Raw genomic sequence first — 13753 nt, forward strand, 5'->3', positions numbered from 1 at the left:
CCGAAGATGGCGTCGTTTGTCATTGGAGTTTTGACATTTGGCTTGATATTTCCCCTAATTTGTCTAAACACGTTTTCCGGGCGGCCTGGCACGGTGCGGTGGCTTGTTGAAATGGGATAAATCTAGAAGAACTATATTAGAAGGCCTTTGCCGGCGCACGAGAATCAAGGTAGACGTGGACACACAAAAGATAGAATTCCCCTGGATCTTTTGTACGTGCTGTCTCCTCGCGAGAATGGACAAGGCTGATACCCCTGCGCCGGGACTGTATCTACCTTGTAGAGGCGCCAGCACCAGCTGATGAAACAGGACAGAATCAGACCACCGCTACATGATCCGGCTGGGAAGCCCCGTACGGTGTGGTTTCCCTTCTGAAATATGTACCGGATGCTGCCCCCGCCAAAGAAAAAATTGCCGGAGCTCACAGAGGGTAGTCCGGGGAGATAGACCTTGGCTTCTTGAATGGCGAAAGACGGCAAAGATAGAGATAGAGTGCCTGTCAGGAGATTCCATTACTTAGGTACGGAGCACATAGCGTAGCGAAATCATTCTACTATAATGGATTCGCATTGGTCTGTCCTGGTGCGAGTGTCGATCGAATTGTCTCGGAGCCGTCTATTTTGAAGCGTCTTGTCCTTTGAAGCTTTCCGAGTCTTCTTTTTCCTTGAGCAAATCATCATCGTTCCCGTTGCCGTCGTCGTCGTCGTCGTCGTCGTCGTCATCGCATAATCAACGTCAACATCAACAACCATCTCTCTCCTGCGGAGAGGGGGCTGACAGAAGATGGACATCCACACCACCAAACGCACTCTCATAACCGCCAACCACATCCTCCATCATCAAGGTCAAGTCTTGGACGCCTACGGCCACATCAGCGTCCGCCACCCAACTGATCGCACCATCTTTCTGATGGCGCGCTATGTTCCCGCAGCACTAGTCGCGTCGCCTGATGACATTGTCGAATACCGTGTTGAAGATGCGGAACCCCTGGATCCGCATGCTCCGAGAGGTTATACGGAGCGGTTCATCCATTCCGAGCTATATAAGAGGTTTGGAGAGGTGAGGAGTGTTTGCCACAGTCACGCGCGGGAAGTTATCCCTTGGGGCCTGTTGGTGGGAAAGGGATCGGGACTGAAGGCTTGTGTTAATACGAGTGGATTCTTGGGTAAGTCTCAACTGGGACATAGTGGCGACAACCAAAGCCATTTTGGCCCGTTTCTTTTCTTTGAGTATCGCGAGGAAAACAGTGTACAAGGGAGAATGAGAGGGGGGAACTCACAAAAGTTGGAAAAACTGAATTGGATTGCAGGAAAGGAAACACCCGTCTTTGAGCCACGCCCGCATTTTAGGCCGGGAGACATCAAAGACCTCCTGATCCGTTCCGCGCATCTCGGTGCTGCACTTGCAGCATTGTTCACCAATTCAGCTGGTAGTGGCGGTCAACTTGACCGGAGCGTCGTACTAATGCGAGGCCACGGAATGACTGTAGCAGCGACTTCGATCGAGCACTGCGTTTTCCGCTCAATTTATGCGAGGAACAATGCCATTGTGCAGACCACGGCGGTAATGTTACAAAGTTCACTGAAGCTGGGATCGAATGCTAGCGATGAACACGATCGCGAAGAAGGGGAGGATTTGACGTTCCTCGATGAAGAGGAGGTGGCCGATTGTACGGGGATCAATGTGAAGACCGTCCTCAGACCGTGGACTGCGTGGAGTCGGGAGGTTCAGGCGAATCCATTGTATGTGAATCTTGCGTAGGTCTGGGAGTTGAGACAGGGTTAGTCAGCCGTTTGGTGGTATCATTGTTTCAAGGGTGCATGTACCGGATTGTCACTCCAATCGTCCATCAGGCCCGTCCAGCCGGTGCTGTCCATGAGCATGCTCTCAATGTTTGCCAACTCGTCCTCGAACCCGGCCCTGAGAGACCCTTCCCCCGGCATCGATTGATATGCATCTTGCCCATAGGCAGGGTACATGGCATTGGCAGCTTGCTGATGCTGCGCTTGTTGAGGATACTGATATCCAATAGCATTAGCAGATACTTGTGACTGACTGACATTAGCAGAAGACGCGACCCCTGATTGCGCTCTGGGCCTGTCAGAATTGGTCGCTTCTCTGGATAGGGGCTTGTTTTTGGATGTGGGCAAGGTCTGCAGCCTCGCTCGCAGTTGTTGAATGGCTTGAACATATCGTGATGCAAGCGGGTGCATTTGGCCACCAACGCGCTGAAGCAGTTCAAGGCCTATTCTAACCGCATGGTCGACGTCCACATTAGGAGGCAAAGCAATATCAGCCTTAGATTGAGGATCCACCGTCTGATAAACGAGGAGGACGCCCAGGGCTGCAAATACATCTAGATATGAATCAGTAGCGTTGATCGAAACTGTGATCAGAAAGCGTCTTACAATGCGAATTGTGCCAGAATGATGATAGCTTGTTCTGATGATGCAAGCTCCCCATCTGAGTGATCGAGTCGTAAGCTGCTGTTACACAGCGTTTGACACACTTGAGCATGATTTCGCGCTGAAAGTGGTCTATGACTCGACGTGTGATGTAAAGGAGCAGAGTCTGGCGGTGAATAAGATGCCGCGCGTGAAGATATCTGAAGGAATGATTAGTTAGTCCATAGGAACAGGCCCGAAGGGAGAGGTGCCCACCTCATCAGCAGCACATTTCTCTGCCTTTCGAAGTGCCACTCCAAGCCCTCTGCTCCTGGTTTGAGATGACTCGGGAGATTTTCTTGCCATGTGGTTAACTCTCCGTCGAGCTGGATCGACAAGGCCAAGAATTGAGTGGTATCCATTACTGGTCTCGCCTTCTGCGTGTTGTCTCCGGGCCCGTCACCGCTGTACAGAGTCTTTAGGATCTTTTCCATCAAGCGGCACTGCGGAATGACCTGATTGAAGTACTCTAGCTTGGAAGGCACACCCTGAGGTTGAACAGACTGACCCTCTTCGCGGGACAGGAACTCGTCGTCGACTGCCAGTGGCATACCCACCTCGATCCCCGGGCCGTCCGGAATCGTGGGTCGTCCGACCTTCATGCTCAAGACTCGATCAAGAACGAAGCAGCCCCACCACACCCTCTTGCGCACTTCCTGCTCGATCACATCTGATGTGAAGGTGGCGGGGTCGAGGTGCAGCCCTAACCCTTGCGCTGTACGGATTGCAAGTCCGATAACCGTCCAGCAATTATTGAGCTCGAGGGCACCGTGGAGGTACTGACCCATCAACAGCAAAGCTTGGACAAGCTCGATGGTGCTGACTTGTAACAGTCCAGCCACGAGCAGGGTCTTGGCTCTTTTGAAGTAACGGGACCGATCACCAGTGGAACGGCCGGTGACATTGGCATGATCGCTTCCGAATGCAAACACAAGGTTGACAAGTCCATACCAGGCTAGACTCTGCTGTGTGGCTTCCTCTCCACCTAGATCTTGACTCAACCACAACCGTTGATATCTCTGTCGAAATGTTCCTTCATGCAGATAGGGATTCAGCGGATGCCGGTATTTGAAATATGCGTCCACCAGACGATCAGCCACGAATCGCGACGGTAGACCAAATGGGTCGTCAGATTCAGCGCTCAAAAGCTCGAACACCGGTACTGATGAAGACGAGATTGCAAGGGAAGTGCTGGGGTCTCTCAAGGCAGATCCTCCGGCGGGAACCCCTGACCGCGCAGTCGATGCTTCTTTCTCTGGAGAGCTGACTTTGGCCATGAAGTCAAAAGTCGAAGACTCGCCGAAGTACTCAGTTGGAGTTCCCTTGTTTGCATCGCTCAATACTGTCACGGGATCGGATCCAGCGGTGTGGCTTTCGCTAGGTAGTCGCGTTTGTTGCTGTTGATCGATGGCACCAGGACGGCCCGGTGGCTGAGTTTGTGAAGAGACCGCGCATTGGTTCCCTGCGCTGATCGTTTGGCCATCGTCGTGGGCCTGAACAGAGCCTTCGATCTCTCCGGGTAATGTAGGGACATTGCTTCTCATGGTGAGTCGCTGTATGGAGGCGGTAAATAGCATTGACTGTAGCACTTACAAGTGGCGCGCATTTGCCCGTTGTGTAGCTGCAAGTTGTCTCTCGAGCATCTCATTTCGCATCTTGAGCTCTTCAACATAACTTTGGAATGTCAGTATAGGCATTTCATTTTCTGGATCTTGCAAAGGACCGCGATGCCTACTCTTGTGTGACACTCACTCGCGCCCTCTGTGGCGAGTAAACGCATTCTTGCCGACGTTGTCGACATTGATGGCAAGACGGTCGCTCGCCGTCACATCTATTCTTCTTCAGTCTAGAAGTCGTCAGTCGTCAGTCGTCACACCCTTGCAAACGGCACATGTGGAGTCTGGGGTCAGTAGTCCCACCTGCAAAGATCGCATGCATAGCCAATCCGGCGTCTCTTGGATGGTTGCTTAGTCGCATCTTGATCATTGTCCGCAGGGGAAGCAGTGGCAGACTCGGCTATCATCCTGCATGAGACAGTCTGAAGGTTGTGTGATATTTCGTCTCCTGACCAGGTTGGAAAACGCGGAGTAGGGATGATTTTGGAAGGGGAGATATCTTCGTTTCCGCCCTCGGAAAGCTGGGCCGGAAGAGCCGGGGAAATAGAGGAGAGCGGGCTAAAGCGGTCTTGGCATCAACGCCGTGTTCTCCTAGTGTTGGCAGTTTGCAGTTGCAGAGTGCCGGGCGGACGTGGTATTAGAAGTGTTCACTATCGTAGTATACCTTCGGTCGACAACATTGGTTCAGCTGCAGTCTATCTTTGGTAGATTTCGAATTGTATAGCGGACTCAGCCGAGCCAGCCTTGTCAAAGTTCGGTAGCAGATAGTTGGTTGTGATACATGGTTTTGTTTGCGACCTCCTTCTCCCACAGCGGCCATGGTTTTACAGCTCCCATCCCCGTCGTTGTCCCCGTATCGTGTGCCTCTCGCTCTGTAAAGTACTTCACGGCGCCGCCCAGACTCATCGCACTCCGTTGTACCCTTGCGTTTTGTTGCGTATAGATACTGTTGAAGATGCACATTTCCAGGCTCTCTGAGGTCACAACCATACCATGGCCTCTCATGAGCACAACTGGGTGCTTGACCTGACCATTCTCCCCTAGCGCCTTTGCCAGTGAGGAAGCAAGCTTGGTGTTCCTGATTAGCATGTCCTGATTGTCAGATGGATGGTCTTTGTACACCGAAGCCGCATCCCACACAGGAACGGCAGTTCCAAGAAACCCGGCCATGTGAAAACAGGCGGACAGGGGAACTGTGGAGATTGAAAATGGTACGACCTCGAGGCTGTGTGAATGCACCACTGACTGGACAGCTGGATATGCCTTGTACACTTCCGAGTGAATGAAGCGCTCCGAGAATCCTGTTTCTTGTGAGTTATAACATCATTATAGTAGCTGAGTAATGGGGGTACGGTCATGGTATTGATCAAGTGCCTGCTGACGTCCACATACCTCTCGGGGCGTCTGGTTTCACAGGCTGTGCATCTTCAATGTTGTATATGACAAGGTCTTCAATGGTCGCAACCAAAGCCGGCGCGAGATATCTGGACATCATAAAAGTCGAGGTGGATAGACGGACAGAGAGGTGTCCGTACGCGTCCACGAGGTCATGTTGATGAAGCATGTGACAGCCATCAATATATTTCCGGAGCAGGACAGGAGAGACCTGCGACAGGTCTGTAATGGAGTCGACCGAGCCCATCAGGCTTCTTTCTTAGTGCACTGGTGTGGTGTTGAAAGATGAGATTGCCCAACCTACAAAGCTTTGAAGTCTGATGAATAGCCTCAACTTAGCCGTGTGGCGGATAGGCAAAGAGAAACTTCCAATGGACGCGTTGATAGCAATTCGGCAAACGACCAGAGCGCAAGTGCTGATACCCTCGTCTGTCGTAGGGCACAACTCGACAGTTCTTCAATTGGCCCCATGGCAGTACACGTCTAAAACGTTGAATCTTTCATAGCGCGCAAGGACGGAGGGGTGAGGGAGACTCGACCCAGGCCGGGGAGATAACCTCAGCTGGGTAGATCTCGGCAGTCACATTCCGGAAGCTTCCACTGCAATGAGCCATACCACGGAAGCTCCGGGGGCGTAGCGAAGTCGTCCATTGCTGCCCCATTGTGTGGAGAGGCAGGAGGTAGAGGGTATACCTCCTAAGAGGTAGATGTAGAGGTAGTGGGAGGCGCTCCCATGTGACCGCTGAGCAGATTTAATGTCGCTATTGAAGTCGCCAAGGCTAACTAACCATTTTCGTTTAGCCAGAATATTGATTAAAGCAGCCACTGCGGTCATTAGTCTTGGTTAGTCTAACAAGTATCTCCAGCCGCTACAACATTACCGCCAAGGCCATCCACATTTGGACAGATCACTGTGTATCCATCTTCTGGCGGTCGCAGTCTCTCTTCGACAACCTGTCAACGGCTTCAGGGAAGTCCCTTCACTCGCATCCTAACCCTGTTCCGTCTTTTGATCTCTGGGACGCTGCGGGAACAGCATTTAGGGAAATTCCACAATGCTTTGATTCTTCTCTACCGCAGCCCACCATCCTCCGCACACTTGTATTGACGGCTCTCAATTGAACATTAGAGTACTTCCTTGGACCCTCTCATCAGAGCTAACGCATTCTCGCGAACATGGCGACCTTTCTCGAGAACTCGTACAGTCTGGTGCACCTTGACAACACCGCGGACCAGCCGAGTCAGCAGGACCTCAAGACACAGCTAGAAAAGGGTACGGATGAGACCAAGCTGGAAACCATGCGGAGGATCCTCACCATCATGCTCAATGGCGATCCCATGCCCAATCTATTGATGCATATCATCCGTTTTGTCATGCCTTCGAAAAGCAAATCTTTGAAGAAACTGCTATACTTTTATTACGAGATCTGCCCCAAGTTGGACGCCAATGGGAAATTAAAGCAGGAGATGATCCTCGTCTGGTAAACACAGCTGTTTCCTCAGAGATGGGAATCTTGAGACTGACTGTCGCTAGTAATGGAATCCGGAACGATCTTCAGCATCCCAACGAGTTTGTTCGAGGAAATACGTTGCGCTTTCTTTCCAAACTTCGAGAACCCGAATTGATCGAACCCCTCCTCTCCGCTGCGCAAACTTGCCTTGACCACAGGCATGCCTACGTGAGAAAGAATGCCGTATGGGCATTGGCCTCCGTCTATCAGAATGCCCAGCACCTGATCCCGGATGCCCCCGAGATGCTTCATACCTTCCTCGCCGGCGAAAGTGACACGACTTGCAAAAGGAATGCCTTTGCTGCACTGATGAGCATAAGCCATGACAAAGCGCTAGAATACCTCACTGGAGTCCTCGACGGAATACCTAATGCCGACGAGTTACTCCAGCTGGTTGAACTGGAGTTTATCAGGAAAGACGCTGTTCAGAATCAGGCAAACAAGGCGCGCTATTTGCGCTTGATCTTTGATCTGTTGGAAGCGAACACGAGCACAGTTGTCTACGAAGCTGCGACTTCACTGACAGCCCTGACGAGCAATCCGGTGGCTGTTAAGGCGGCTGCTGGAAAGTTGATCGAGCTGAGCATCAAAGAGGCAGACAACAACGTCAAGCTTATCGTGCTTGATCGCGTTGACCAATTGCGGAGACGGAATGAGGGCGTCCTGGACGATCTCACCATGGAAATCCTGCGAGTTTTGTCTAGCCCTGACCTGGACGTCCGACGGAAGGCTTTGGGGATTGCATTAGAAATGGTTTCCAGCAAGAACGTCCAAGAGATTGTCATGCTGTTGAAGAAAGAATTGGGCAAGACCGTGGTTGAACAATATGAAAAGAACTCGGAATATCGACAACTTCTGATTCAGTCGATCCACCACTGCGCCATCAAATTTTCAGAGATCGCGGCTAGCGTGGTTGATGTCTTGATGGACTTCATCGCCGACTTCAACAATAGCTCAGCAGTGGATGTTATTTCCTTCGTCAAAGAGGTGGTTGAAAAGTTTCCTAAGCTCAGATCATCCATTGTGGAACGGCTGGTGTCGACATTGGGCGAGGTCCGGGCAGGAAAGGTGTACCGCGGTTCACTTTGGGTAATTGGCGAATATTCCCTACAAGAGAATGACATCAAGGAGGCGTGGAAACGGATCCGGGCGAGTCTTGGGGAGATCCCGATTCTAGCTTCAGAGCAACGGTTATTAGACGAACAGACGAATGAGGATGGTGAAGCGAAGGACCAGGTCAACGGCCATTCAGCAGCCAAACCAGCCTCGAGCGGATCACGGAAAATCCTTGCAGATGGCACATACGCAACCGAAAGCGCATTAACCAGCGATTCCGCTGCAAAAGCGAGATTGGAAGCAGTCAAAGCGGCACAGAAACCCCCCTTGAGACAGCTTATCCTTGATGGCGACTACTATCTGGCAACAGTGCTTTCGTCAACCTTGACGAAATTAGTAATGCGTCACTCGGAGATCTCGACAGATCAGGCGCGCACAAATGCCTTGCGTGCTGAGGCCATGCTGATCATGATTTCGATCGTTCGAGTCGGACAGTCGCAGTTTGTAAAGGCGCCCATTGACGAGGATTCGGTGGATCGAATCATGTCCTGTGTACGGGCGTTGGCCGAATTCACTGAACGCAAAGAACTTGAGGTATCCTTCTTGGACGATACTAGAACAGCATTCCGGGCTATGGTTCAAGCCGAAGAGAAGAAACGGGCCGCTAAAGAAGCAGTGGAAAAGGCGAAGACAGCCGTCCAGGTGGACGATGTTCTTTCAATACGACAATTATCGAAGAAGAGTGCAGGCGATGGCACGGATGAAATGGAACTGGACCTGGAGAAAGCAACAGGTGGCGATACTTCGTTTGAAGATCTGTCATCCAAACTGAGTCGCGTCGTGCAGCTTACGGGGTTTTCCGATCCTGTTTATGCCGAGGCTTATGTCAAGGTGCACCAGTTTGACATTATCCTCGATGTACTCCTGGTGAATCAGACGACCGAGACTCTTCAGAACCTCTCGGTGGAGTTTGCTACTCTAGGTGATTTGAAGGTGGTGGAACGACCGACGACACATAATCTTGGACCGCACGACTTCCTGAACGTGCAGTCGACCATTAAAGTGTCAAGCACAGATACGGGAGTGATTTTTGGTAATGTCGTCTATGACTCGCCTTCTGGCACGGATACGCATGTTGTCATCTTAAACGATGTGCATGCAGATATCATGGACTACATTCAGCCAGCAACATGCTCCGAATCAGCATTCAGGACCATGTGGACCGAGTTTGAATGGGAGAATAAGGTGAACATCAACAGCAAAGCGACGACCAAGACGCTGCGGGAGTTCTTGGATCAACTCATGAAGAGCACGAATATGACGTGTCTGACGCCGGAAGCCAGCTTGAAAGGTGACTGTCAGTTCCTAAGTGCAAATCTGTACGCAAGGAGTGTTTTCGGTGAGTGATTAAGCTAGGCGTGGGGATTGGGCAAAGTGGCTAACTCGGGTCTAGGGGAGGATGCATTGGCGAACTTGAGCATAGAAAAGACGGCGGACAACTCGATTGTGGGATTTATTCGAATTCGGTCACGGTCTCAAGGACTGGCCTTGAGTTTGGGATCATTGAAGGGTTTGAAGGCAGGCACCTATTAGACTAAGGATCCGAGGGAAAATACCGAGTAGGGGTTTGGGGGGACAAAACACTGGGCAGTCACGGTAGCAATGCCGCGAAGCAAATCTCGGTGAGGATTGCAATGTGCGATCCATGATATCTGCTCAATACTCGGTCAAAGACCATCACAAGCAAGGCTGACCAGGGCCGCGAGATGGGCAAGATGGGTTCTTAGCGAGGTTAGTGAGGTCCACCTTGGTCCACCCACATGGACGACGCTCCCAGCCAAATGGTCGCGTCCCACCGCTGCGTTTCCCATTTCTCCGTCACGCATCATCCCCAGCCATCTCGTTGTGCCAACACTGCCAACACTGCCACCAACTTCAAGTCGTACTGCTTCATCATGTCTCTAAACCTCTATCGTCAATCTCACTGTAAGCGTCTTGACTCACTAATCCCTGTCTCGTCAGGTGTCTCTTTTTGCCAGTCTGCCTCTCCCTCTCCTGTCCCTCGCATCGTCCTCAGATCCTCCTCGCCATCACTTCTGGCGCCTCTCACCCACGAGAGCAGATAGCGGCCCATCTTCTCCCTCAGTGCCTATGGCACCATGGCTGCAACTGGCAGCGTTACCCTCCTCTCTCCTCGTTCTCATAGCCAGCTTAACCCCTCCGGCATCTTGCCAGCACCTGAACCTGCGATGGCCATACAATCTCCCCGCAGACTCGAAATACTACCCCGAAGATGAGTTGATGGTCAAGCGGGATATGGACGTGCAGCGGAAGCTACAAAGGAGCATGCCGACCGCAGTGAGGAAAATGAGTGGAGATCCCGGAGAGAAGTTCTATCTGGAATACTGGGGGTTTGAGGAGCAAGACGAGGAGTTCAACAACTACTCGTCAGATTGGACCAATGCGACTTTCTTCACATCCTTCGAACAGCCACTCCGACTCCACGGCAGTCATCAGAGTCCTCGCCTCTTTCGGCGACTACTACCTGGCTGGCATCTCTTTTCAGAGAGGGATTTCCAGTGTCCCACAGGCACATCAGCCTGCACCTCGATCGATCGACCCAACAGCTGTTGCGCAACTGGCTACACCTGCCAACTGGTCCAAGACACTGGATTGGGAGACGTCGGATGCTGTCCCGATGGCCAAGTCTGCGGGAATGCGCTCGCAACATCGTGTGCGAGCGGATATACCTCATGCCCGAACGATCCAGGCGGGGGATGCTGTCTTCCGGGATACGCCTGCTACCAAGTCGGATGTGTTCAGACCTCGACCGCGACGATTCTGACGAATCCAACACCATCAACGACGACTGTGACGAGTTATACGACGGTAACACCTTCGCCCTCGACGCCCTCGACAACGACAGTCACCTCCACGACTACGACCACCCCAGCACCGACCCGGACTTCGAGTGTCACACCCCTGCCACCAGTCATTTCCACCGTCACGCTCACAGTCACAGTGACCTCCGCCACGACCCTCCCACTCACGTGCTCCTCTGGATACCAATCCTGCCCGGCCTCACTGGGAGGCGGGTGCTGCCCAACGGATCGCCAATGCGGCTCTGCAAATTGTCCTCCGCTGTCCACGTCATCCTCGGCGACACCAGAACCACCCGTGCGTCCGACTTCTCTTACGACGACCGTCGAGACGACAACCACGACCACGACCCACTCCACGTCGCTATCGTACCCGGTCACCGGGTGTCCCACTGGCTTCTACGCCTGCTCGGCCTACTACGTCGGCGGATGCTGCCAGATCGGCCGAAACTGCGACTCGACATCCTGTCCCGCTCTGCCTTCCACGACGCTGGTCTCCGGGAGCACCCTGACCATTGTCGCGCCGACAGGTCCGGGAATCACTGCGCCGGGAACACTGGCAACGGGGAACTGTGCCAAGGGCTGGATGACCTGCGCCCCAAGTGTGGGTGGAGGGTGTTGTCCCAGCGGCTATGTCTGCGGCGCGACTAGCTGTAGCGTCCCCGCCGATGTAACTGGGGGAGGTGCAGGCGTTGGGAAACAGGCACCAAATGTGGCAAGTAAGAGGGAGCACTTCTGGAGTGGTGCTTCTTGGATCTTGATGGGTGTGTGGTTGATGTTTTGACCTCTGTCAAGGCCGTTGGGTTTTGGATCGGTGGTAGCGGAGGGAAGACGTTTTTCGTACACCGGACAATTTTCCGTGTGGACAGACAGCACCGCACATAAGCGCGCACATACGCACGTTTGAAGGCAAGACGGCAGAATTATTCCATGTTCCGGGCTCCATGGGGCAGGCATGTCGAGAAGGGGCCCAGGCATAAGGATAACCAGATTCTATAAAGGACTCTAATGTATCTTGAGAAGCTTTCCGAGTATGGCTTTTCCAGATGAGAGACTGTTGCAGCGTCCTTCTGAAGCAAGAAGTGAGGATGTAGTTTCATCATTGTGAGAAATTTGCTCCAGGGTATTGTCTCGTGGTGTCTGTAACGCAAGCCATATATCTGTGGTCACTAAGGCTGAACAAGTCCCCTTTGACTCGCACACCTCGGCGACGTACAAATTGATGTCCAGAGCCATCGTCTTTGCTACTCCATTTTCCCTCGTTTGTATCCTCTTGTGCCGACCTTTAGAAGTACACCGTGGATCTTGAATCCTCCAGTCAGCCATCTGACCTTTGGCCCAAACCGATACCTAACGCCCTGCGCCAATGCTCAAATCATTTTCTCTTCGTGGTAAAATCCTTCCGACATGAGAGACACCCACAGTTCCGCCCTGCACCGAAGACGCCGTCATTAGTCTTGTTGCTGCGCTCCCAACTCTTCATACTCTTTCAGCTTGCGCTGCACCAGTTCAGCCGCATGTTGCTTGACCAATTCTTTGTCTTCCCTCACATCGACCTGCATGACATCCCATTCAAGGTCTTCCTCTGGCTCCTCCAGCGTCGCCATCTGGCTGTGTACCATTCCTTCTTTCATATAGTGGCCGACTCGGGCAGCTACCCTGGCTTGCAACGTTGCTTCGTCGACCTTGAGATAAATGAAATGGACTTGGACCGAAGGGTGTTCGTAATTGGCGACACGGATGACGTCGCGGTATTTGCGTTTGAGAGCCGAACATGTGACAATGACGGAGTTGGTGGTTTGGAGTTTCTTGACGGCCTCTTCTCGGAGGGTGATCAGCCAATCCCACCGGTCGGCGTCGGTAAGGGGAGTTCCAGAGGCCATTTTTTGCTTGTTGGCTATGGGATGGTACTGTGCCTGCATTAGCCAGAAAATACATGTCTCACGGATAGCGCAACATACATCATCACCCTCGATATAGGGTAGCGACATCTCGGCAGCGAGGTGCTGGGCTACAGTAGTCTTTCCACATCCTGCAGGGCCCGTGATGATCCAGATGTGTTCTAGGTGGTCGACTCCGTTCTGCATGGCTCGTGCGGAGGCCCCGTAGTTCGAGGAAACAGGTCGGTGAGGGTGCCAAAAAGGATGAGGCCTGGCAGTTCGTTCTGTCGACAGCATGGCGGTGTATGTTAGGCTAGCAAACGAGTGATGTCACGATTGACGCGAACACGAGTGGTGGCGCTTAGAGCCAGGGAAGCACGCGAGCAAACAAGAAGCAATGGACGAAAGGAGAAGTGCGTGGGGGGTAAAAGGCAGTGCTAAAGTATAAGGAAGGAAAAGGAAAAGGACCGATCACTTACTGGGAGGGAGAAGGAGTGAGATATAAAGACGCAACTCATAAAGGGGGGGAGGGGTGAGAATTGCCGTCAAGACCACCAGAATTGCTGTTTTGAGTGGCGGTCAATGCTGGAATGCTGGAAAGGAAAGGAATGCAGACTCGACGCGGCAAGCACCATGAATGTCGTACAGAGCTGGATTGAATCCAGGGTGACAGTTGCCCGGTCTTACCCCACACCCAAAAACTCACCTAGAGTCGGCCACGCTGCCGGATAAAGTCATGGCGATCCCCGTGTGACAGCAGCGGTACCGAGATGTGGATTGGGGAGGAAGTGGAAAGGGTGGAATCGAGCCCGAGAGGCACAGTCCTCGTATCGATCCAAATCTTCAGAGGCCAGCGAACCAAGGAGTGAAGCAGAGAGCGAGAGAGAGTTTGGAGAATGTGCGGTCGGCCTGCGGGGAACGCGGAAGGAATCCAAGTGTGTTCGGCAATTGAACCATCAGCCTCAGCAGTAG

General features: G+C 52.5%; 6 protein-coding genes across 6 annotated transcripts; 3 read left to right on the plus strand and 3 right to left on the minus strand.

The window, feature by feature from the left end:
- Positions 1-783: 783 nt before the first annotated feature.
- Positions 784-1761, plus strand: Z519_07989 (uncharacterized protein; the record flags this gene model as incomplete). Its single annotated transcript, XM_016765719.1, has 2 exons — positions 784-1165; positions 1310-1761. 2 exons carry the CDS (start codon positions 784-786, stop codon positions 1759-1761), a joined length of 834 nt encoding a protein of 277 aa, XP_016617764.1.
- Positions 1762-1802: 41 nt separating this feature from the next.
- Z519_07990 (uncharacterized protein) lies at positions 1803-3988 on the minus strand (the record flags this gene model as incomplete). Its single annotated transcript, XM_016765720.1, has 3 exons — positions 1803-2356; positions 2409-2605; positions 2661-3988. 3 exons carry the CDS (start codon positions 3986-3988, stop codon positions 1803-1805), a joined length of 2079 nt encoding a protein of 692 aa, XP_016617765.1.
- An 819-nt stretch (positions 3989-4807) lies between these two features.
- Positions 4808-5552, minus strand: Z519_07991 (uncharacterized protein; the record flags this gene model as incomplete). The annotated part of the gene is made up of 2 exons (XM_016765721.1): positions 4808-5361; positions 5453-5552. 2 exons carry the CDS (start codon positions 5550-5552, stop codon positions 4808-4810), a joined length of 654 nt encoding a protein of 217 aa, XP_016617766.1.
- Positions 5553-6631: 1079 nt separating this feature from the next.
- Z519_07992 (uncharacterized protein) lies at positions 6632-9615 on the plus strand (the record flags this gene model as incomplete). The annotated part of the gene is made up of 3 exons (XM_016765722.1): positions 6632-6936; positions 6990-9421; positions 9476-9615. 3 exons carry the CDS (start codon positions 6632-6634, stop codon positions 9613-9615), a joined length of 2877 nt encoding a protein of 958 aa, XP_016617767.1.
- A 558-nt stretch (positions 9616-10173) lies between these two features.
- On the plus strand, positions 10174-11552 carry Z519_07993 (uncharacterized protein; the record flags this gene model as incomplete). The annotated part of the gene is made up of 2 exons (XM_016765723.1): positions 10174-10756; positions 10846-11552. 2 exons carry the CDS (start codon positions 10174-10176, stop codon positions 11550-11552), a joined length of 1290 nt encoding a protein of 429 aa, XP_016617768.1.
- An 800-nt stretch (positions 11553-12352) lies between these two features.
- Z519_07994 (uncharacterized protein) lies at positions 12353-12988 on the minus strand (the record flags this gene model as incomplete). Its single annotated transcript, XM_016765724.1, has 2 exons — positions 12353-12811; positions 12863-12988. 2 exons carry the CDS (start codon positions 12986-12988, stop codon positions 12353-12355), a joined length of 585 nt encoding a protein of 194 aa, XP_016617769.1.
- Positions 12989-13753: the final 765 nt, after the last annotated feature.

This window comes from Cladophialophora bantiana, assembly GCF_000835475.1.
Source record: "Cladophialophora bantiana CBS 173.52 unplaced genomic scaffold supercont1.12, whole genome shotgun sequence".
Taxonomy (NCBI): domain Eukaryota; kingdom Fungi; phylum Ascomycota; class Eurotiomycetes; order Chaetothyriales; family Herpotrichiellaceae; genus Cladophialophora; species Cladophialophora bantiana.